The sequence below is a fragment of the Lepidochelys kempii genome, chromosome 6 (genome assembly GCF_965140265.1).
Source record: "Lepidochelys kempii isolate rLepKem1 chromosome 6, rLepKem1.hap2, whole genome shotgun sequence".
Taxonomy (NCBI): Eukaryota; Metazoa; Chordata; order Testudines; family Cheloniidae; genus Lepidochelys; species Lepidochelys kempii.
In genome coordinates, this window is record NC_133261.1 from 14,753,946 (window position 1) to 14,778,734 (window position 24,789).

Sequence of the window (24,789 nt, forward strand, 5' to 3'; positions counted from 1 at the left end):
CAAACACAGAGAGGCCCTGCCCTGAAGAACCAGATTTCACTGTGTGAAACCATCCCAGTTCTAATCTCTCTGCTGCTTCCCACCCAGTGGTGAGATGCAGGTCCCAGTGGGGAGAGGTGCAAGAACTGTTTATACAGGGATCTTTTGCCCACCACTAAGATGCAGCCATCTGTGGGATGTGTCACAGAGGCTGTTTATACAGTGATCCCTCACCCAGTGCTGAGATGCAGCTACCTCTGGGGAGGAGCCCAGCATCTGTTCTACACCTGCAAATTATTTTAGGACCCAAAGCGATGGTGAATGAGCACAGCCAACAGTAGGAGGCAGAATGGATGCACCAGAAGGGGTGGGAGAATGGGACCCAGGTTCTGATACCACAGAAACTGAGTGGGCTCCCTTCCTAGGGTTAACCAACCCCAAGCCTGCTTAGCTTCAGGGCTGTGCAGAGCTCATGGTCTGGGGATCAGAGAGTGACTCACTTGGGATCTTGGCCTTCCCCCCACCCCCATCCCTGACCCAGAGTAGCCTCGGCTTTGTCCCCTGCCAGGAACGGGGAGGGAATTGGGGCTGAGTCAGTCGGATTCCGGGAGCCCTGGCTCCAGGGAGACAAAGGGAGGAAGCAGGGGGCACCGACCCCAGCCCCAGCCTGCCTCTGTTGGGCGTGAGGCATCCAACATGGCACTGAGTCATCACCATCCCCCTGGTCCTTTCCCTCCCACCCCCCTCCAGCTCTGCTGGTGTCCCTCAATCCCAACCTGCAGCCCCCTGCCCTGCATCCCACATGGGGCAGGGAGGGGCTGGGACCGAGAGACAGAAACTCCCGGGGGAGCCGTGTGAGGGTCACCCAGCTCAGCCAGGACTCCCTGCTCTCCCCAGCCTTAACAGCGGTCTGAGATCCCAGTGCCTCTCCCCCTTCTCCCCTTCCAGGGGCATGCCCAGGGTGCCAGGCTGGAGGTCCCACTCTGAGCCCATCACTGACCAAGAGAAGTATGTTAGCCACAGCCGAGAGGGCAGTGGCCATGAACAGCCCACATACACACACACCCTGCGCTGCTGGCCCCTCAACCCTGACCTGCAGCCCCTGCTAGCCCAGCCCTGGGCTCCCTGCACCAGGTGTGGATTCTGCCAGGCTGCAGTGTGTGTATATGCTGCATTCTCCACCCCCCCTCTGACTCCCCAGCTATATTTAGGGGCTCCTCCCCATTGCTTAGCTGCAGTTGCTGGGTGCATTTATGAGGCAGGGAAGGTCATGAAGGCGGTTCTGGGGCTCCACATGCAGAGCAAACCCAGCCAGCGAGAAGAGGAGAGGCTGGGGACCTGCCCCAGACACTAACTAAAGTGAAAATGAGCAAGAGCCACGATTTTGTACTCATGGAAAGTGTCAGGGGGCGGGGGTGTGGATGGATGGGTGTATTGGGGGATGGGTGGATGGAGAGGTGTATTGGGGGATGGATGGAGAGGTGTATATGGGGATGGTGGAGGAGTGTATAGGGGGATGGAGGGGTGGAGGAGTGTGTATGGGGATGGATGGCGGGGTGTATTGGAGGATGGATGGATGGAGGGGTGTGCGTGGGGACAGATGGAGGGATGTGTACATGGGTGGGTGGATGCCTAGATGGATGGGTGTGTAGGGGCTGGCTAGATTAGGTCCAGAAGCAGGGAGTTAGGGGGCTAGCCAGTGTTTTGACCCCATAATGCCTGCCACATTGAACTCTTTGGTGAGCGCTGCACTGGTAGGAGATGCCAGATGGGCCTGAACCTCCCATTTATCCTCAGAGCAGGTGCAGCAGGGTCAGCTCCCCCAACCATGACATTTTAATTATGAAGCGGAGGAGTGGGGTCTAGTGGGTAGAACCGCAGAGGAAGGGTATGGTGGGGTGAGGAGAGGTTTAGGTGGGGTGGGTTAATAGCTAGCACACCTGGGTTCTATTCTCGGCTTTGCTTTTAATTGGCTGTGACAGAGCCCTATGTCCTCCCTGTTCCTCGGTTTCCCCCTTGGACATAAGAAGCCTGCTGTCAGACACAGAGGTGGGGAGGGCTCGTTCCCTGTCAGACGTCATGTCGCACAAGTAGGAGCTGCCAGGATGGGCAAAGGGGCCTGGGACTCGCCTTCCCATCCAGCCTCACCCCCACATCCACCTCAGGGCCACTCCCCCGATTACTGTTCCATGCTAAAAAACAGTCTCCCCACCCCCACCCTGTCATGTTCTCTTTCCCCAGCCCTAGTGCCCCAGCCATGTTGTTGCTCTTCCCCCTCCCCCCTCCTTCATGCTCTCCTTCCCTGCCCAGTTCTCCTTGACCCTTCAGGTAACACCCCTCTGCTACCTATTTCTTTCCCTTCCTGCCAGGAAACCCCCCTCTCTACCCCAAAGCCTCATGATGGCCAACCTTCCAGGAGAATGTGTGTGACATAGCACATGGCACCAGGGTGAGGGCAGATCAGGATTTGGATCGGGGCAGGGACCTGGGGGACAGATAGGGGTGGGGGTGGATTGGGATTGTATTTACTTGGGTTAGGGATCTAGGGTGGCAGACAGTTAGTGGTAGAATCTGGGGCAGCTGATTGGGGTGCAGTGAATTCTAGCAGCCCAGTGAGCTCTCAGCCAGTCCCAACCCAAGATGCCAGTGAGCCAAGCTCTTGGAGGAAGCCTTTTATTTGTTAATACAAGAATAAAAATTCTGCAATAAATACCATCTAATAAATAATATTTCCAAATAAATAAATATTAATATAGACATACCAAGAAAAACACAACCTGGTGGGGGAATGTGGGGGGTGGAGAAGGGCAGGGTCACAGGTCCTTAACCCTGATCCCACATCTGGAGCATGGGCAGGGGGGTGGGCAGCAGGGCCTATGCCAGATAAAGAGCCCCCACAACTGCCCAAATGCTACGTCTGCGACAATGTAAACTTTAAGGAAATGCTGCATGTGTCATGGCATGAGATGGCAAGGGGATATTGCCCCACCCCTTCCTGGTTTAGCTCCCCTGCTTTCCTGGTCCTCATGGGTGTTTTGTCAGGAGGTGGGGCCAAAAGATGCATCAGCATTGCACTTGGAGAAGCGCTGGAGGTCTGCTTTCAAATCCTACCCCTATTTTGGACCCCAACCTTTCCTCTTCCAAATCTCGCCCCTTCCTGGTTTGGACCCCAACCTTTCCTCTTCCAAATCCCGCCCCTTCCTGGTTTGGACCCCAACCTTTCCTGGTTCAACATCTGCCCCTTCCTGTTTTGGACCTCAATTTTTTCTGTTTCATTCCCCCTCCCCCTTCCTGTTTTGGATCCCCAGACTTTCCTGTTTCACACCCCGATCCTTCCTATTTCTCGTCCCTCTTGCCCCACGATGCTGCAGTGTCATGGGGTGAGATTGCCCCATTTGCAGGTGTGACCGGAGGGCTGGCGCTGGTGGCATTGCCTATCTCAGCCCCTGCCCCCAGCCATGAGGGAAGTGATGCATGGAGGGCAGAGCTGGAAGCACCCAAAGAAACATGGAGGCCAGGCTGCAGGCCAGTGTCAGGGGCTCTGAACCTGAGGAAAGGCTGGATGAGTCCAGGTCTCCGTGCATGAGAGCAGGGGAGGGGGACGCAGAGGAAGAATTGGATCAAACCAGAGGTACAGAGTATGACGCAGCAAGAGACAAAGCCAGACAAGGCTTAGGGCTGCCCATGGTAAACAGACAGTGCTGACTGCTGCCCAGAGCACATGGGGGTAGGGTTTATTGTTGCTCTGGGTGAAAGGGGAAGGGGTTATTGCTGTCCAGATCTGGGGGTGGGGCTTATTGCTGCTCTGGGCTGTACTGGGGGAAGGAGGGTTATTTCCCTGTTTTGGAAAGCAAATAGGTCCCTTGCTAGAGAATAAGAAAAAGGTGGGGGGAGGGAAAGAGAAGGATGGGGACGTGCTGCATGGCATAACAGATGGGAAGGAGGCTGGGAACCATGGAAGGGAGGGAGAGGGGTAAGGGGTGGGAGGCACAGTGGGGCCTGGGTTTGGAGGTTCGGAAGATCTGAGGGGAGGTGAAAGTCAGCAGCCCCTTATCTTGAGGCACAGCATGATGAGTGGAGTGGGAGGGGGCAGATGTCCTGTACCTCGAGGCACAGCGTGGTGATGGGGTGTGGGGGGGCAGGGGTCAGAAACCCCTAGCCTCGAGGCGCAGCATGAGGGCAGCGGGCGGCACCTTCTTCTTAAGGCGGTTGAAGTCCTTGGCGGAGCGCCACAGCCAAGTCTGCAGCTCCTTGAGCAGCCAGAAGTCATCCATCTTCTTGAGGAAGTCGTTGTGGGAGCTAGTGGCACCCGGGCCCTGGGCCCAGGTGGGGTCGGTGCTGCCCAGTGGGCTGGGCAGCGGGTAGCCCAGCGAGGACATGACGCTGGCAATGCTCACCACCAGGCCCTGCAGGCTGGTGCAGAAGTGGCCCAGGTTCTGGCGCAGTTCGGCCTTGGCCACCTGCCCATCCATGCCACGCAGGTAGCACAGCAGGTGCGTGTAGGCCCGGTAATTGGCTGCCAGCCGGGCATTGTCATTCAGGCTGCGCCACAACTCAAAGTCCACAGTGGCACTGGGCACCATCTCGGCCCTTGTCATCCGGGGAGGGTTGAAGTCTGGCTCATTGAAGGGGGGGCCAAGGTAATTCAGCTGCAGTGGGTGAGAGAGGGGAGAGAGGTCATTAGATTCACACAAACAGAACCCAATGCGACCCTCGGACACTCCTGCTGGGGTCAGGCCTGACCCAAGGACGGCCAGAGACTCTGAGGGGATCAGCATGGGGACACCCCAGCTGCCACTTGGCCCTCCTAAGTGGCCCCAAGGAGATGTCCAGCAGAGGAGACACGGGAACAAATCCCTCTTGGGAGAGGATGGGGGTAAAGGGGAGGCACCGGAAGGGGCCAGTGATACTCAAGAGCCCTACAGCTCAGCCCTGTCCATTGCTGGAAGGAGATCCTCAGTCATGGGGCATAATGCAGCTGGGAGAGGCTGGGAGCGACCGGGGGCATTTGTGGCCCTTAGCCCTGGCCCTGCAGCTTCGGGATGGAGTGCTGCCTGCGGGAGTACATGGTGAGTAGGTCTGAATCGACCTCTCTCCCAAGTCCACGGGCTCCCTAAACCCCTCAGCTGGTGGCTTCTAGCCCAGAAGGGCATGGCTTCTTCTCCCAGCATAACTGGCTGCCAAGTGGGTGCCCCTGGTGAGGACAGACACGGAGGGCCTGTCCCTGGCCAGGTGCAGGGGACAGGAGGCTGTGGCTCTGGAGTGAATGCCATGAGGATAACAGGCTTTGGCCCATGCACCAAAGGGTCCAGTGCCAGTCCCTGCATGAAAGAGGATGTTGGGGGGAGGGATAAAAGTCTGTGGGACCGGAGCCCCTCAGCCCCACAGCCAGAGGGTATTGCCAACCAAGGCAGGGGCATGGAGTCGGGGAACCCCTGTGGGGGGCAGAGGAGGAGATAATGGGGGCTGGAGTGGGAACACTGGCACCAAAATGCCATGAGGTGGGGGAAGCACTGCTGGGCCTTGGGGGTAGTAAGTCTCGGGGACTGTAGCTCCCGGAAAGGGCTGCCTCTGCCCCGTCATGAGCTGTGGAATTTCCTGTGCCCCCTGGCACGGGCGAGGACACTTCAGAGCACGGCGGCCGGCTCTCAGGAATTCCTCCAGGGATGATGGAGGGAAGGGGGGGCCCTGTCTCACAGGTGAGGCCCTAATGACGGGGCTGGGAAGCGGCAGGAGGAACCGGCTGGTGGCCCCAGGGATGAGGTAATTTACGGGCGGCTGAGTGGGGAAGAGGAGGTGAACCAAGGCCATCGGAGTGCTCTGGAGAGGGGGGTCCTTTTCCCCCCCAGACAGTGAAAGGGGGGGGGGCAAGGGGTGTGTTCACCGCCTGGGCCTATGCACAGGATGGAGAACAATGCCGGGCTGGGGAAACTATTCAGCCCCAGCACCCTCCCTCTCACATGCTGACCCCTCTCATCGCATGCAGGCACACGCTGACCCCCCTTGCCCTACGCAGACATATGCTGACCCTCTTTGCCCCACATGCTGACCCCCCCCACCCCACGCAGACACATGCTGACCTCCACATACTCATTCTCACACGTACATTTCACATGAGTGCACATTCTCACTCTCAGGTACTTCCACACTCCATACACACATGCAGTGACACACACTCCAACATGCATGCCCACTGTCTCACACACATACATCCCACACATACCCATCCTGCATACCTGCATATTCTCACCCCCACATCTGCACAGTGACACACACGCATGCCCCCACTCACCCCCATACACACTGACACACCACACACCAACACATACTGACATGCACAACCACACACACATACTGTCACACATGCAGCCCCAGACACGGGCACACCCACACACCATTTTCACCCTCAACACATGTGCTCACTCTCTCACACATGCTTGCTAACATGCCTCCACACATGCAAATTCCCATAGCTATCCTCCAAACTGCTACCCCCCTGCCTCCCCACACCCAGGGATTCCCCGTCCCCCAGGATGGCATGGGGAGCAGCCCCCGCAGCAGCAGGGGAGCCCTAGCAGGGATTCAGGGAGAATCAGGGAGTGGAAGGGAGGTGTGTCACCGCTGCGGGTGGGGCGGCATGGGCACCTGAACAATCTGACAAGCTCAGGAGATGAATTAATTTCCTCAGTGTTGCCCGGAGGCAAATGGAGACATCTCTCCCCGTCCGTTGCGCAAGCCTAAGCGGAAGCAGGTGGGGGTGCAGAGACAAGGTGAGCACCCTAGGATGGGGGAGGGAACGGGAGCAAAGGGGGAAGAGGGGGAGACATACACAGAGGTGTGTTGACGAGGCAGACACAGAGTGAGCTGGAGTGAAAGCAGAGAGACTGAAGAGCACTAACATGCACTGACATGTGAACATGGGAGCATGCCTCACACATGTGACCAGAAGGAGAGAGCTGAAACAGACACACAAGCTGGGTTTCCCCCTGCTGAGTGCCCTCCAACCCTACCCCATGACCCTAGAAGAAAGGGGAGCTCTAGCAAAGGCCAAGGACACCTCCAGGTGCAGACAGCTGACAAGGGATGTCATGGGATCAGGTCCTACACTGGGGCTGCTGAGTTGGATTAACCACTGGAGAACTCAGACAGCCCTAGACTTTAAGGCCAGAAGGGGCCACTGAGATCATCTAGTCGGATTTCCTGCATAACCCAGGCCAGGGAGCCATCCTTGGGGTTTCCTGTCTCCAGCCCAGAACTGCTGCACTAGAGCAGATCCTTTAGAAAGAGCCCCACTGTGACAAGAAAGAATCCAGGGAGAGGAACCTGCTCGCTCTGCCCTGTGGGAAGCTGCCCCAAAGGATGGCACATTGCTTAGAGTCTGGCGACCTACTGAACAATTGTATCAAGTGTCCAAAAATGGTCTTTCATCTCAGATATGGATATTTTCACCCTCTAATGTTCATTTTTTCAAAATTTTCCATTTTTCATCGACCCCGCCCCCACCCATGAACATTTGAGGTTGGGTTTTTAAAGGTTTTCCTCTCTCACCTGCATTTTCTGTGTCAAAATGGAAACACAATGAAAGGAGGAGGGGGAAATTGAACATTTTCCAACCCAAACAATTTTGATAAAAATGTGTGAAGAATTTGGAATAAAAAATGAAAGTGCTGCCGAGTGACACTTGCCAGTAGTATTCACAGAGCCTCTGAAAGGTTTGCGCCTCGTTCCCAGCCTGAGCGTTGCTGACTTCTGCCTTTGCTAGTTTAAAGAGCCCTCCCACATCAGTATCATCTTCCCATCTAGGTACTTACTGATGAGGGTCAAACAACCCCAGTAGATAAATACCATCCCACAGACTTTCCCAGAGTTCGCCTCATTCTTGTTGCTCTTTCCTGAACCCCGTCCAGTTTTTCTGATATGGTCACCAGAACCAGACACGCTGTTCCTGTAATGGCCTCACTAATGCCATACACAGAGGTAACACCACTTCCCTGCTCCCACTGGACATTCCTCTGCTTGTGCAGCCAAGGATCATGTGAGCTATAGCATTGCACTGGGAACTCATGTTTGTTTGGTTATCTACCATGACCCCCCAGTCCTTTTCATTCAAAGACACAGTCCCTCCTCCAGTATGCATGACCGACATCTAGGAACAAAGAATGTATGTTCCTGCATTTGGCTCTGTTAAAACATACCTTGTTCACACGGGCCCAGTTTACCAAGCAATCCAAATCAATCTGTCTAACTAACCTGTCACCATCAGAATTTACCACTGCCGATTTTGGTGTTATGTGCTAACTTTATCACCAGTGATTTTGTATATTCTTCCAGATCAATGATAAAAATATCGAATGGCTTTGGGCCAAGAGGGGATCCCTGCAGGGCCCCAACAGAAACACCCCTATTGGATGAGGATTCCCCAGTTATAATTAATTTTTCAGCTCTATCAGTTAGCCAGTTTCTAATCCATTTAATATGGGCTAGGCTGATTCTGCACAGTACTGTTTAATCAGATTATCCTGCGGGAATAAGCCAAATGCCTTACAGATACCAATGTATGTTACGGCAGCACAGTTATCTTCATCCATCAAATTTGTGATTGCAACAAAAAACAGGATATCAGGTTTGTCTGACAAGCTCTATTTTCCAAAACATGGCTCCCTGGCATTCATCATGGTACCACCCTTTAATTCTTTGTTATATCCCATTTAAGCCTTTCCATGATTTTGCCCGGGATCGGTGTCAGGGTAACTGGCCTATAGTTACCCAGGGTTTCTTATAACCCATTGCACAAAACTCTAAAGAGGGAAGGGAAATCTACAGGTCAGGGTGGACAATATCCATGGGAAGTTTTGCCATTGGACATTGCCAGGGAGATGAGGCTAGAAGGGCCCATTAGTCTGATCCAGTGTGGTAGGAATACAAGGCTTGATGGGCCCAAGGGTCTGATTTGGCCCAGCATGGAGGAAGGACATACAGATTGGATGGGCTTGTGGGTCTGGTCTGCCAGAGCCGGGTGGAGAGGGATACCAGGCTGGATAGGCCCATGGGTCTGATGCGGGCGGTGTCCCCCGTTGCCATGGTTGGGTGCCTGTTCTGTGCGTGGTGAAGCGTGGCCCAGCCGGGGCGTCTCCCAGGCGAGTTCTGACACACGGGCCTCACCTCACCCCATGGAGAGACAGCACAACAGAGTGTAAACAGTGGGAGACTCCCCCGGTGCCCCAGGACAGGGAGGGGGCATGATGCAGGGCATCCTGCCAGGGCTAGAGCCACACAGTGGGGAGGGTGTGAGCTCGGAGATATGCATGACAGAGCGGGGGCAGGTGGGTGCAGACAGGGAGAGTGGGAGCCGCAGCTCCCCAGAAGGGGATGTCGGTGGGGGTCTGTGTATGTGGAGAACTGGGCCAAGAATAGAGAGGGGGCTGGGGATGGGAGACAGAGCCCCCCAATCAGGGAGAGGCAGAGGATTTGCAGCTCCTTCCTCTACTCCAAGAGCTGTCTTCCGACTCAGCCCCCAGACCACATCAGTATGATGCAGAGCCGGATCCTATAACAGAACATGCCTCAGCCATTTGTCATCCTTGCTCCCTCGTGTGCTGCAGGGTGGGGGGAGATTGAGTTACAACCCCCCCCAGCTCCCCTGGGGTGGGAGAATCACTTTTGGGAGCCTGTCATTTACCAAGACCCCCCAAGGAGGACAGAAAGGAATCAACCCTCCCTCACCCCTCCGGGGAGACATCTAAGTTGGGGGTGGGAGGAGAACAGAGAGTGTACAGGAGGCATGGGAGTGAGAAAGGGGCAGGAGAGGTGAGCGGGAGAGCTGAGGACAGGCAGGGTTGGGTGAGGAAAGGGGAGATGGGATCACAGGGCTATGCCCTGCTCCATAGCCCTCCCTGTACTCACATAGGTGCCGGCGAGTGTGCGCAGCTGGTGTTCCAGATACCTGGTGAGGTCGTATGTCTTCTGGATGGACTGACCAGCGCCCACCTCGTCTGTGCTGTTCAGGGCGGGGACCGCGGGCAGGTTCCACAGTGCTGCGCACAGGAAGGCAAAGATCCCCCAAGAATCTCCTGCAGGGAACACAATGACCAGCTCAGGGGGCTCTTTGACACAGGCAAGGGCAGAGCCTATCTCTGTTGAGCCCCGCCCACCCCAGCAGGGGGCGCTGGGACATTGGGGAAGAGGAGGAGCCTGTGACTGCCCAGACCTGCCCTCATCAGCAGAGGGCACTGTGACACCAGAGAGAGGGTGGTGTTTCCTCTGCCCAGCTCCATCCTTCCCAGCAGGGGGTGCTGTGACATTGGGGAGGAGGTGGAACCTATGGCTGCCTACTCCCACCCTCTCCAGCGGGAGGTGCTGTGACATGAATGTGTCTCTGGAGCTGTCACCCCATTGTTCTGCCCCAGGGCTGTGTTCAGGTTGGGTCTGAATGTGCTCTGGCTGGCGGTAGAGGAGAGGCAGATGGGGTGCACTCTCTGGGGCCATCTAGGCCAGTTCCCCAGCCCAGCACCCCGGGGAGGCAGGAGGTATGTCTCTCACACCTTGTCTCATGTTCTCCTCCCCACCACCCTGAATGGCCTCCAGCCCCAGCTGCTCAGACAGGTATTTTTATGGGTGTCTCACACACCTGTTTCAAATGAGCCATAAAGCCTGTAGAGCACTCAGGGAAGAGCTGGGAGCAAGAGGCAGATGCTGTGGGTGTCAGGGAGTCAAGGCCCAGCTGGTCTAAAAGGCCTTTTCAGGTGTGCCTGGCTGTCTCCAATCCTCGCCACCTGCCCAGTCCAGGTTTGAGTATCTCTGCTGGGTCCCAAGCCCCCAGGGAAGGGGGGGAACAGAGGGTTCAGAACTGGAGGTGGGTGCTGCAGGGCCCATCGGGAGCTCAGCAGCTGTCAGGGATTCAGGGTGGTTAGAGCTCTTGGGGCTTTAAGGCGTAGGGAGCTGTCAAGGTTTGTAGGCTTAGAGGTTCGAGAGCATGGTGATTTCAGTCTCCAGAACCATGCAGCGTTCCAGTGTCTCACTGCAGCTCCGCTGGGCTTGGCAGGAAGGAGCTGTAAAGGGAGACACGCCTGCGTAGGCTGCTGGCTCTTGGCCATGGAGGGGACATGCCCATTACTCGTGCTGGTGCGTGAATCCTGCTCAGGAAGGTGATTCTCACCTGCGATGAATCACCCATGAGACACAATGCCCAGGCCCTGGCCACTTGCACGCTTCATTAAAGAGCATCCTGCAGCATTTTGCCTTACTCAGGTATTCACACCGTGCCCTGGACCAAACCCAACCTGGGCAATTCCATTCTGCCTCACTACACCTCTTGCACTTCTTATGGAGATGGCCTCTCCTAGACAGCATCACAGTTGATAAACTGCGGATAAACAGCTCCAAGCCCCACTCTAGAAGAGGCTGCATCTCAGCACTGCATGAGTAATCCCTGTTTATACAGCTGCTGGGCCCCAACCCAGAGGTGGCTACATCTTGGCACCAGACAAGGGATCCCTGTATAAACAGCTGCTGCATCCTCCCAGAGGCAGCTGCATCTCAGTTATTTTAACTAAGCCAGGACCAGCCACACTCCGTGGACAATATGGCTACTCTCAACATCACAGCATCAGTGGGTATAGCACTTGGATCCTCCTACTGATGAAGCCCAAGTGTGGGACACTGAGCTAATGGAGAATCCCCATTTGCTATGAGAAGTACAGTGCCTATGACACACAGCTGAACAGTTCCAATTCAGCCCAGCAGATGGCAACAGTCTCATACACCCCCGGCTCATGACAGTGCTGACATGCAATTTGCCCCTGTACTTTTAAACAGGGAGTGATGGGAATAGAGTCAAATGAATCGGAAATGACATCAGGCAGTGACTTCATAGCATGAGATGTCTCCTTGCCCCAATGCCCCTGCAAAGCAATCAATAGGCTAGCAGCTTGCTAATGAGTTATGGTAAGCTCCATACTGACTGGCTGAGGCCTCTCTGATGTCACAGCCTCCCCACACATTAACAACAGAAACATGCTGGACATGTTGTAAAACAGTGACTGGAATTTAACTAATCGGAGGGAGTGAAGGGTGAGGGGAGGGAGGTCTGGGGGTGGCAGGCAGCAAGCAGGCCCCTTCCGTCCTGCCCCGCTGCCTTACCTCCCTTTCATCCCCTCTGCACCCTGCCAGCAGCTTGGGGGCCGGAATGCACTCCTGCCAACTCTTAATTGAAAAAGTGTGTCATGCTTGCAGAGCTATTTTCCAGAGCTGGGGTTGGCAGAGCCCACAGATTTCTAACCCAGTGTGGGGAGGGGCTAGACAGCAAGGGCCAGGCCAAGAGCCAAGTCAAGGAGTCACCTGCCAGAGGGTTCTGTTTCCACAGCCTCCCTTCTTCTCTGGCCCACCTCTCCCCTCACCCTCTGCTCCCTGAACCATTCCTCTCCCGCCTCCTTCCCTGGTTTCCTCTCCCACTTGGCCCCTCCCCTGTTCCCCATCACCCTCCTCCCCCCATCCTTCCCTCCCCTCCCCTTCTTCCCCCCCCCCGCCCCGGCCCCCTGCAGTGAACCTTCTGGCAGCCCCTCCCTGCCTGTTTGGCAGGGCAGAGTGAGTGCTGGAACATGGGCCTAGAGTGGAGTTGGCCCCAGTTCAGGGGAGGAAACAGGCAGCCCATTAAAGCGAGGTGTCATATGTTCCTTCACCTGGGTCACTTGGCCTGTGCAGTCACTGCACTTTCCCTTTAAGAGCCCAGTCTGCTTAGCTGCCTGGGAGGCACAGACCCAAATGCTGCAGCCAGCACCTTCCCTAGTGTTGTGCATGTGTGTTGAGGTGGGGAGGACATGCGCTCCTACCTTGGTGCTGACCAGCCAGGGAACCACCAGGAGAGGCCAAAGGGCCCAGCTAGCCTGACGTTGCCCCACCCCGATACACTGTGAGAGACCAATGGGCACATCTACTCTGCTGTCCCTCAACGCGCTGCTGCACCAGATCACACCAGGGCTTGTCTAGCCCCCATCCCTCACTGTGCCATGCTGGATCAGAGCAATAAGCCCCCTAGATCAGTACCCCATACCCATTCCCTCTTACATTGAATCAGACAATGGGCTTATAGCTCAGTATCCCCTTTCCTACCAAGCCCAGATCAGACCAACCAGCCCACCCAGCATGATATTCCCTCTCTCCCTCCAGCCCAGCAACTACCTGTCAGACCAAAGGGCCCATCTAAGCTGGTATCTCTCCCCACAGACACCAGGTTGGATCAGACCAGTGGGCCCCTCTAGCCCAGTACCATTTCCCATCCTGCTGTGCTGGATCAGACCAATGGTCCCCAGACTGATATTCTGCCTCCATCTGTTTCATACAGATGTTGCAAACCACCCAATGCACCTTACTGCACCATCCTGTGCCATGGTGCCTAATTCTTTCCTGTTCCCCAGCTGGGGATCAGCTCAGGCCCAGAAGCCTGAGAGTGCAGAGCTCACCTAGATCCCCTCCCTGCAATCTCTCCCTATTCCCATGAGCCTATACCCCCTCTTGTGGGAGTGCAGTGAGCTCTCTGCCTCAGGACCAACCTGCAGCAGTGAGTCCCACAGGCGGAGGCTCAATTAGGAACAGTTGTCTGAGTGCCCCTTGATCATGGGTGAGAGCTCCATCCCAGGCCCTTGCGCACATCTCCACACACAAGCCTGAGTCTCTCTCCTCTCCTGGCACATCCTCATGCTGGGGAGCAGGCCCTGTCTCTTCCTCATTCTGGTCTTTCCCTCCCAATCGCAGCCAGACACTTTTTTGCCTCCCCACAGACCCCATTGCTGATGGGGGATCATGGTGCCTGGCTCTTTTCCCAGCTGACTCAGGGCCTGTCAGGGCCTACAGGTAACTTCTTTGCAGCGTGGAGTTCTGGCTGCCAGAGTGCCTCCCCTGCACCTGCCCTGCAGCAGTTGAATTCGAGGGAAGGTCTGGAGGGAATATGCCTCAGATTGTCCCCACGTCCTAATTAAAATAATCACTGGCTGGTGTTAACACATGTTCCCCAAACCTCGGAAGACTGGGTGCCCCCTTCAGGCAAATGCAACTAATAGCATCCGCCTTGTGGTTAAAGGCCTACCCGTATAATCTTACAGCTGAAAAATATGCTCCCCCCAACTTTCTGATGTGCTCTGACCAGCAGTGAAAGAGTTAACAATGTTGACACTTAAAGTGGCATCTTGGGCATGTGAGTGAGTGCCCAGTGAAACCAGTAGGGCGGTTCACACCTCAGAACCTTTGTCTCGGGCTCTCTGCAAACTCAGGCTGCATCAATTAGACTTGGTTCATATTTACAAGGTTTTCTTCCCAGCCAGAACAGCTGGAGTCTTACTCTTTTAAAATGAAAGCTGCTCCCCACCCCGGGAACAATTGGGATGCCTGTTTATCTACCCATAGCCCCCTGTTATCCCAGTCCTTGGCTTTCTCCCCACCCCCAGATCTGCTGATGCCCCTCAAGCTGGACCTGCAGCCCCCTGTTATTGCAGTTCTGGGCTTCCTCCACAGTTGTGCCAGTGCCCATCAATCCAGACCTACAGCCCCTCTGTTATCCCAGTCCTAGGCTCCCCTCTCCACAGCTCAGCTGATGCCCCTTGATTCCAAACTAGTTTTTCAACCCCCACACTCAATACGTTGGGAAACACTGTGTTAAGACCTGGCCAAACCTCAGCATTTAATGCACTCTCCTCCTCCTTTCTATGTTGCTTCTATCTGTAATACTATGATGATAGCAGCACTGAAAGGCACCAACCAAGATCAGGCCCCCATTGTGCTGGGCGCTGCGCGGACACATAGCGAGTGACAGTCGCTGCCCTGAAGAACTGAGTCTTAAAAGACCAGATACACAAAAGAAGGACCATTGTCTTCACTTTACTGGTAACTGAGAGGTGAAGAGCCTTGCCCATGCTCCCACAGGAAGTCTGTGGTAGAGTGAGGAATTGAACCCACCACCTCTCATGGGTTTCAGCCTATGGGTGCAATCATGAGCCCAGCCTTCCTCCTTAAATCACAGAACCAAATCCAACTCTTTCAGGCAGTCTACTCTTCACAGCCGGTGGTAAACCCTTCCTTCCTATTCCCTGATCCTCTTAGCAACTTTTGAACAGAGGGAACAGCTTTTCATACCACGCACACTTAGCCTGTGGCACTCCCTGCCGTGAGGTGTTACTGGAACTAAGAGCTCAGCAGGATTCATAAAAAGGTCGTGCATTTCTAGGGAGAATGAGAACACCCAATTAGAACAGCAATGATTCAAAATAGCCAAGAACTTTGGGAGGGACCAAACCCCTCCTGCCGCAGGGTGAAGCCCACCCCCAGCTGATGGGAGCTAGAGACTACACTGGTGGGCATGTTATCCCATAACTCCGCACCCCAGGGTTTCCTGAAGCTCTCTTAGAAGCAGGTGATATGGAGCACTGTCAAAGATGCAATACCAGGCTAGATGTGCCCATGCTCTAATAACTGCTCTGTCTTTACACATCTCAGAGGCACCCCAGGATTCCACACAACATCCAGAGAGGGAGCTTTATTGTTAAGCCTTTCCAAGGACTCAGTGAGGCTAGAAAGAGCTCCATTATCCTGCCCACTCCCAACAGCCAGGCTGCTGTGTCCCACTCCTACTCCTAAGCAGGGGTCTCTTCTCTTTCCCATGGTAGTGCTAACAGGATTCCCGGCTCTGTCAATCCTGGAGTCTGGGGTGATGCACACCCTCCTCACTGACATTGTTTTGTGAGTGATGCAGCCTTGTCACTCTTGGTGAGGTCATCAGCTCCTAGGGATTTATTGCCCTCAACAGCTCCAGCTGTTCTACTGCCTGCTGTCTCCGGAGCAGGGCCCCTCCCTTGCTCCCCGGACTCCACATTTAACAACACTTTGCCTTTCAACAGCACCGTCCAGACCGCAAGAGCCCCAGGGGCAGGGATGGAGGATGTGAGAGGCCTCTTTAGAAAGGAGTGTAGCTTTAGAAATCCCATGAGTCAGCCAGTCAGGATCATTTATGCCCCCCTCTTACAAACAGGGGAACACAGGCACACAAAACGGAAGGGACTTGCCCCAGGTCACACAATGGCAGTGCTTGAAGAGAATCCAGGAGTCCTGCTGCCTAGTTTGGTGCCCTACCCTTTCTCTCTTTCTGCCTAGGTAGTAACATGCTAAGGTAGGTAGATTGCCTTCAACTGCCCTCTATCCTGAGTGGGACCTCATGGTCTTGACTCTGCCTTTTATGTCTCTTTACCTTCCTGTTTTAGAAGACTGGGGACCCACATTGAACACTGAGGGTCCATCTACACTGCATTTAAAAACGCAGGGCAGCAAGTCTTAGAGCCCAGGTCTGCAGACTTGGGCTTGCATTACAGCGCTAAAAAGTGCTGTGTAGACATTGTGGCTCGGGCTGGAGCTTGGGTTCTGAAGCACAGGGAGAAGGGTGGGCCTCAGCACCTGAGCTCTGTAAGGAAGGCCCGTCAGCTTTGTTAGGAGAAGACCATAAAGGTGGGGGCTCCTCATGGGGGGAAAATGCATTTACCATGCCCTTAAGGAACATGGAGACTGTTCGGGGAGAGAAGAAGGTTTGTTTTTAACAGAAAAATGATGAGTAGATACTGGGCCATAGGGAGGTGAAGTCCTGGGAATTAGGGGGTAGAAGATGCTCTAGGACTGCAAGGACCCCAGTTCGTGATGGAGTGAGCCCTTTACCTGCAGCCAGATGGCAATAGTTTTCATTTGAGGACGGAGCCCTTTCCTGGATTGTAAGAGAACGGCTTGAGCCCTCCGAGAGTCGAAACAGTCCACACTGGTCAACAGGTCATCCATCTACCCTTCACATTGCTAGGGGAGTGTCTGTGGGTTGGGATGCAGACTCCTCCCTTGCAGTTGACTCAGGAGACCTGAGGACAGAGGCAAGCAGACAAGGTTACTTCTTGGTCAGCTGCAATGCGATCTGGACAACAGTGCTGATGAGGCCAGAAAAAGGCTCTTAATATAACATTGGCTCTGTCCAATCTGCTCTCCCTTATGACTCTGGGGATCAGAGGAGGAGGAGCCAAGATGTGGAGAAGATGGAGGCTCCAGGCCAGCAGAAACTGTGAGAGAGATGTTGTTCCTGTGTGCTCTTGAGCAGTACACTTGGCATTTTGTGTATTGCTGGAATGTGAAGAGGTCTATTACCAGGTGATCCCATCTGTGAAATAATGCTCTGGCCACTGCTGGTTTCAGGACTGCTCGCATTGATCCCGAGAGCTCCTGCTGAGCAGGTCCTCCTCCATGTTCCCCTTGCCAGAGAGGAGAAGAGCCGCATACCAATCCCTGAGGGGTAATGGTAGGATGATGTCCCTTGCTGTGAAAATCCTGAACTTGAATGTCCTTATGTACCTCTTGAGGTTTCTGAGGACTAGGTTGGGTCTCAGATCATTGCTCTCCTTGGAGATCAGAATATCCCTTGACGATCTGCTGGACGTCTATGGCTCACTTCCTGAGAAGGGAATCCAGCTCTTCCAACAGGACTCTCTGGTGAGACAGGTGCCTGAAGAGGGAGGGAAGAGGGGGAGGTGGCCTGGTGCAGAACTGGGTGGAATATCAGTTGTAGATGATGTCTAGTACCCAGACAGTGGAAGTAATCATGCACCAGGTACGGTGGAAGGAGGAGAAACAAAGTCAGAAGAGAGAGAATGAGGAGGGACAAAGGACTGGAGATGTGATGTATGCAGCTCTTGACTGCACCATCAGAGCTGCTGCTTAGGGGCTGATTCTGGGGGCTGAGGATGCATGGTGAGGAATCCTGCTTCAGTGCTGTTGAGGCTGTTGGCCAGAGCACGTTTTGGAGGCAGGTGATACCACCTGTGGGACCATGTCCCTTGGTGTTGTGAGGGAGCCTGTCTTTGGAAGAGACCAGGGCCTCGTCAGTTCTGTCACTCAAGAGGTCCATGCCTTCAAAGGCAGGTCTTTGATTTTCCCTGGGGATGCAGGTGTTAGGCCATTGTACCTCAGCAAGGAGTATCTCCTGAGAACCATTCCTGTGGTTGTTCTTGCTTTGATGTCTGAGATATCATGACCTCTCCAAGTGACAAAGGAGCAACTATGTGACCCTTGGGGTGAGTTTGTTGTTAGTTTGTGTCAGGTGATAGGACGGGGTCGAGAACAAGGGTAATGGTGCCCAGTGCAGAGTAGGTGTTGAGGCTGGCGCCTTCTGCATTAGAGCCAAGGCTACTGAGGCCTTAGTAGGCAATGCCAAGTTTGTCACTTTAGAGTGAACTGCCCCCAGTGACACTGAGTGCGGGATCCGCATCACACAGCGGGCTGAGGAGATTCCCATCTTGAGCCTATGATTCAAGGCAGTGCTGAAGCTGAAGTGGCAGTGTGTGTATTGGGTTCCCGTGTCAGAAGAGTGCAGCACAGAGGCTGGTCTCAATACTCCAAGGGGTCCATCAAAGGTATCAGGCTGCAGGCACTGAAAAGCCAGAGGAGCCTCCAATATCTCTGCTGTCTGTCATGGGGAGTGAAGGCATGACAGACTGTATATGAAGTTACCCAGTGGGTTTCACCATGGCATAGGAGGCATGAGATGTGGGTGTTTGTCTCCGGTATAACTGGTGGACAAGAGGCACGTCTCTTGAAGTTGTTGTGGGGCCCGACGTAGCCCCAGTGAGGGACAAGGGAAGGGCTATCACCACTGGAATCACCTATACTACACTAAAAGCTAGTTGTTTACGAGGAAAGATCAAGCTAGGGTTAGAGAGCCTCTAGCCCAAATTCCCTTAGCTCATTGCCTCAGTCCTTCGCTGCCACCACAGAGAAGGGTACATGCCTTTACACAGAGTAGATGACATCACTCTCACACGAGATATCGCATGCACCCTCCTGTAGACATAGCTTTTCTGGGCGGTTCCAAAGCTGGACACCAAGGGCACTCGGCCCCACAAATGGGAAGCACAGAGGCCCTCAAAGAACCTGCCCAAGGAGAAATTTAGGTTTGATTATGTCTAGATTTATAAAGGAAGTGGAGCAGAGTTAGCTGGAAGTAGCTCACTAGTCCTGACCTAACCATGACCCTTTCCCCCTAATCTAGACAAATCCTTAGTGGTTTGCAGGTGGGCTTAGGCCCCTTAAACACATTCACCCTGCCTAACACAGCAGCAGAAGCTCTTATGACCCCAGAGATATCCGATCCTTTGGTCTGAGCTCTCGGCCTCGCTGACATCCAGTTCCATAGGCTAACTGCATTGTTTAATAGAGTCATCACTCTGTAGTGATGCAAGGGTAGGAAATGGCGTCTGGAAATGACCCCTCAAGCCCCACTGCCCTCCCCTGGATCTCCTGATCCCTAAGGATGTGGGTTGGGCCTTGCTGTGTTCTCATACCTGCCCACTGGCTGCTGCTGTGGTTGCTCGTGCTTCTCCTTCTGGGCAGTGACTCTAGCAGTGGAGCCCTCAGCAGCCTCCGTGCTGCTTCCAAGGATTCGTTTCCTCCTGCTCCCCTTCGGACTGCTTCTTGCAAACATCGGCAGTTTGTTCTGTTCCCCTCCTGGCCACTTGCTTTCACCGGGCCATTGCAGGCAACACTATTCCTGCCAGCACATCAGACTCAATTACACAGCAGTGCAGTCGCTGTGAACCAGCGACTCCCTGACCTGACCCAGCTGGGTTACTCAGAACTCAGTCCAGAGCAGCCTCTCCTCCCAGCTGCTCCAGAACGAGAGACACAGAAACAATCCTTTATATGGTCTTGAGAAAGCATTTCTCCAAGGCCAGTTCCGACGGGGCACCTGGGCGGGTTATATTTGGGTACTCCGAGTCACCTACTATTAACACTACGGCAGACTTTCTTACTTTCTCGTCTGCGGTGAGGAAGGCTCCAGGTTCTTTCATTAGCACCTTGCAAGGCTCTGGAGACGTGTCAGTCCTAGCACACCACCTCCGACTACCCCAGCCCTGGGTTCCCCCCACCCCTAGCTCTGCCAGTGCATCTCAACCCTGACATGCAGCCCCCTGCTGTCCTAGTCCTGGGCTCCCCACTCCCAGCTCTGCTGGCTCTCCTCAACCCTGACACAGCCCTCTCTTTTCCTATAAACAATTTTAACTTTCATTAAAAGACAAAAGGCCCTGTGCAGGATGTTCTTGGGGTCAAGGTGGGGGAAAACAGCCTTGTTTATGGAGCTGCCGTCTTAGGCCATAGTCAGACAAAGGAAACAAGATCTGAGCAGAGGGAGGCACCAACCTCTGCTCCCTGTGACCAGCCAGTGTAGGTGGTGTCCTCAAGTCCTGTTCTAAAGTAGGGGGGTGGGGCTGAGAGCTGTACAGAGGGGAATCTCTGGGGGGGATGCACACCGGGGCTGGGGGATTCCCACACTACAGGGAGTCACTGGTGGGTAAGGAGGATGACACTGGCCAGCTCCAGAAAGGGGAGGCCCTGGGGAATACTGGCTGGAGATTCAGAGGCAGAGCCCCCTTTGGCACCTGCTCTCTGCATGTCACTTCAGGGTAGGGCTGGGTGTGCAGGATGTGGATGGTAGAGGTCATGATGGACAAGGGAGATCAGTGCCAGGCTGGGCCCGAGGATGGATTGATCCAGACAGGTATTTACAGAGGTACAGAGAGAGCAGCCCAGCTCGAGGTGATTAGGGAGCCACAGACTAAACAGACCTCACTAATGTGACGGGGGGAATGGGGGAGAATCTACTGTAATGCCCTTGAACTTGATCCTATAGTGTGCAGGGAGGGAGGGTCTCTCTGGGGCATAGTGGGGAGGCTCATGGGGGGAGCAGTGTGGGGAAAGGGGATCTCTCTGGGTCAGGGTCCCACAGGGGGAATAATGTATGGGGAGGTGGGGGCTCTGGGGCAGGGTGGGGGTTCCCATGAGGGGAGCAGTGTGTGGGGAGGTGGCATCTCTCTGAGGCAGGTTGTGGGGATGGCGGAGGGCCTTGGCAGGGCAGACAGGTGTCAATAGGCTCAGGCGAATTCTATGCATCCCAGCCCTGGCCTCAGCCCCCTGCTACTCCCTTCATGGAGAGGCATCCAGGCCAGGTTGAGATGAGTCCCAGCAGAGCGTGATGGGCTGGGATGACACATGGAATGCCCACGGGAGTCTGAGATGGGCAGGAAGCAGGGAAAAGTCCCCTGGTAAGGAATGTGGACACCATGTCAGGACCTGTCAGCTAGAATAGCAATGCTAGCAGGGGTAAGAAGTGGTACTGGATAGCCAGGGGCCAGAAGTCATACTGACCCCAGCCAGAAGTCATACTGACCCCAGCTCAGAGAGGGGTCTGAGTCATATTGGGAATAATGTGGGAGCCCAACTTGGGAGGGAGGAGTCATGCTGAGGCACAAGGAGAGACCCTGACTTGGGGGGAAGGGCTGGGAGTTGTATTGGGAGGTAAGAGGGAACCCCAACATGGAGAGAACCCAGGAGAACACTGAGAAGTAAGTGGGGAGATTCCAACTCGAGGCAGGTCTGGGCGCTATACCAGACTGCTAGGGGGGATCTCTTATTTGGGGATGGCCAGAGAGCCCTGCCAAGGAATGAGGGGGAATCCTAACTTGGGGAGGGCTTGGGAGGTTTACCAGGGTGTGAGGGGGGGACCCCAAATCAGCGACGGGCTGAGGCTATCCCAGGGATGAGAGGCGACCCCGACTTGGGGAGGGACTAGGAGATGTCCTGAAGTCAAGGGGGGCACTGAGACTCAGGAAGGTGAGGGGGGACCCAGAGGTGAGGGGGGACTCCTACTTGGAAGGGAGTTGTGTGCTGTCCCCAGGGGTTGAGAGGGGAGACCCCAACTTGGGAAGGAGCTGGGAGCTGTTCTGGGCAAAGGGGGGAGACCCTAATATAGGGAGGGCCTGGGAGTGGCCCGCAATGACCTTTGCAGAGGCCTGCAGGAAACCGCAGCCTGGGATCCCGTCATCTCCCCTGACGTCAGGAGCAGGTTATGAAAGACAAACCAATTAGCCTGTTATTTTATAAAGGTCACGTCTCGTTTCCAAGACGTTTCCTGTCCAACTGGCACCTCGCTCAGCAGCCGAGGGAGCTGCCTTCCCCAGACTCCACTTCCCATCACAGCTCCAGGAATCTCCCCGTCATATCTCCCGTGGTGGGGGCGACAATGCTGATGCCCCTCAACCCTGACTCACAGCCTGCCTTTGCTCCCCTCCCCCACAGCTCTGCTGATGCCCCTTAATTATGACTCACAGCCACCCAACTATTCCAGGCCCGGATTCTCCCCCCACCCCCTGCTCCACTAATGCCTCTAAATCCTGCTTCACAGCCCCTCAGCTATCCCGGACCTAGACTATTCCCCATCCCCACCCCAACAGCTCTGCCAATGCCCCTCAATCCTGACCCACAGGCCAACAGCCATACCAGCTCTAGGCTCCCCACCACATAGCTCAATAGATGCCCCATAATCCTGACTTGCAGCCCCCCTGCTACTGCAATTCTTCTGTACCCCAACAGCTGGGAGTATTTGGCTGCCCTGCTGGTGGAAGTACCGGGATGGTTATTACAGATGGAAGCTATATGATGCCCTTTCATGTCAGATTTCACAGTCAAAGATGCAAAGAGATTAAGAAACAAACTACTAGTTAAGCTCCAATGATGTGGGGATCTGGGAAGGGACTCCCCCTGCTAGCACCAGTCCATCTGGCTGTGCCTGCTCTGTTATGGGACACCTTCACACTGCTCCCGCCCTGTGGGACCCTGCCCCAAAGAGACCCCTCACTCTGCCCCTCACACTGCTCCCCCTGTGGGACCCTGCTCCCCAATGTGGGAGGCAGGATCTTGCACTGGAAGCTGCAAGGAAAGTAAAGCTCCCTCTACACTAAGCACATTGGGCCGGGAGTGAGCAAATCCACATTGGTTGGCTGGGGTCTTCTCTCGTGCTGGCAGATTAAGGAGCTTTATGCAAGGACTGCTCCCCCTAGGTGAGTGGGAGAGCTCCTCTGGGTGTGTGTAGGCCTGGGAGCGCACCAGCGGGTTGTGTATGTGTGTACCCCTGCCTGTGCAAGTGTGTGGGGGGGAGCTGTTCACTGGTGTGGGGCGGGGTTGCTGGGAGGGAAGTGCTAATGTGTAACTCCCCCTCCCTCCTGTGTTTGCTTTGGCCCAGTCCACGGTGGCGTGAGCCCCAGCACAGAACTTTATGGCCCATTTTGACACGTTTTCCTGCTCGCTGCATGAAGGAGGGCTGCACAGACAGGGCTGGGACAAGACCCTGCGCCCACTGCAGGGTCAGGTTTCTAGAGCTTGCCTTGCACGGTGAGTGCTGCTGCCTTCCAACCCAAATACAAACACAGTGAGATGAAAGGAGACAGAGCTGGTGAGGGGAATGGAGAGAGAGGGAATGGGAAAGAAAGAGCCAAGGCAGTAAAACAGAAGAGTGAGAAAGAGCGGATGGGGAGAAGCTCCTGCACTGGGGGTCACAGCTCCCACCCAGATCACTTCTAGGGTATGTCTACAGTGCAATTAGACACCTGCAGTTGGCCCATGCTGACTTTGGATCAGGCTAAGGGGCTGTTTATTTGCAGTAGAGATGTTCTGGTTCAGGCTGCAGCACGAGCTCTGGGACCCTCCCATCTTGCAGGGTTCTAGATGCCGGGCTCCATCCCAAGCCTGAAAGTCTACACCTTAAACAGCCCCTTAGCCTGAGCCCTGCAAGCCCAAGTCAGCTGGCACAACACAAGCACAGGTTTCAATTGCAGTGTAGATGTACCCCTCCAGATGTCCTGGGGCCAAGCTGCAGGTCTATGCCAAAGGGGAAAGGGGTAGGCCTAGGGCTAGTGGGAGGGATGGCATTATGCTTGGGGCTGGTGCTGGCATTAAGAAAAGGTTTGGGGTTAGAAGTCGGATTGAGGGGGAATGAGAGTGAATGTGGTTAGGGATGGGGTCAGAGGAGAGTTGGGTTGAGAGCAGGGAGGAAAACTGAATAGGATGGGACAATCATTGGGGATAGGGTGGAAGTGACATTGTGCTTAGGGTTGGATTATAAGTGAATGTTAGGGTGCAGCTGAAGCTCTTGTTTGGGTTTAGGGAAGCATTATGGGAGGGCCTGGGTGTAGGTGAGTGTTAGGGTGCAGATGAAGCTGTTGGTTGGCTTTAGGGTATAGGGAAGCACTGGGGAAGGATCAGGGTGATTAGGGTTGGGTTTCAGTGAAAGTGTTGGTTAGATTTCTGATCTAGTTAAGGGTTAGGATGTCGGCTGGGTCAAGGGTTAATGTGTTGGTGGTGGGAGGGAGTTGGAGGTGGTCTTAAGGGATTGTGAGGGTTAGATGATGTGTGGGATTGGCTGCAGGTTAGGGTATTGGTTGGGGTGGGATTGAGGTCAGAGTTAGGGTAAGATTAGGACTGTGTTCGCATTTGGGGTGAGGGTTAGGACACTGGTTGCAGTTAGGATGTGGGCTGGAAGGAATCAGGGTGAGGCTTAGGGTTAGGCTTCAGGTGAGGGTTAGAATGAGATCAAGGCACGAGCTTGGCTCAGGAATAGGTTAGCGTTAGGCTGTGGGTTGGAGTTGGCTGAGAGTTAAGTGTGAGCTGGGGTGACGGCTAGAGTTGGGGTATTATGGTTACGGATTTAGGTATTGGTAAGCATCAGGGGACATTAGGGCAGCGGCTGGGGTCAGGATGTTGTGGGGGGAGGGAGTTAAGTTAGGTTGTAGGCAGGGGCTGGAGTGTCAGTTGGGTTTAGGATGAAGGTCCATGATCAGGTGGGGTTCGAGTTAGGGGGTTGCCTGGGGTTAGGTTTACACATCATGATTGTCTCTGCATCTGCTTGTTACCTCTGATCATGTTTCAGGCTGAGAGAGCAGGAAAGGCTGGAAGTGACCATGTGTGTGTGTG

The 24,789-nt window shown here is 54.7% G+C and overlaps 1 protein-coding gene across 5 annotated transcripts in view; it reads right to left on the bottom strand.

The window, feature by feature from the left end:
• Window positions 1-2,638: 2,638 nt before the first annotated feature.
• CLCF1 (cardiotrophin like cytokine factor 1) overlaps window positions 2,639-24,789 on the bottom strand; it is a 39,912-nt gene continuing 17,761 nt past the window's right edge. For 3 of the 5 annotated variants that reach the window (XM_073346846.1, XM_073346845.1, XM_073346847.1), the window contains exons 2-3: window positions 9,883-10,049; window positions 2,639-4,628 (exon numbers count right to left, since the gene is read on the bottom strand). In XM_073346846.1, coding sequence (XP_073202947.1) covers window positions 4,125-4,628; window positions 9,883-10,049 — 671 coding nt within the window. In that variant the 3' untranslated portion in view covers window positions 2,639-4,124. Of the gene's footprint in view, window positions 4,629-9,882; window positions 12,369-24,789 lie in introns of those variants that run through there. The other 2 variants (XM_073346849.1, XM_073346844.1) reach the window with 2 other exon arrangements.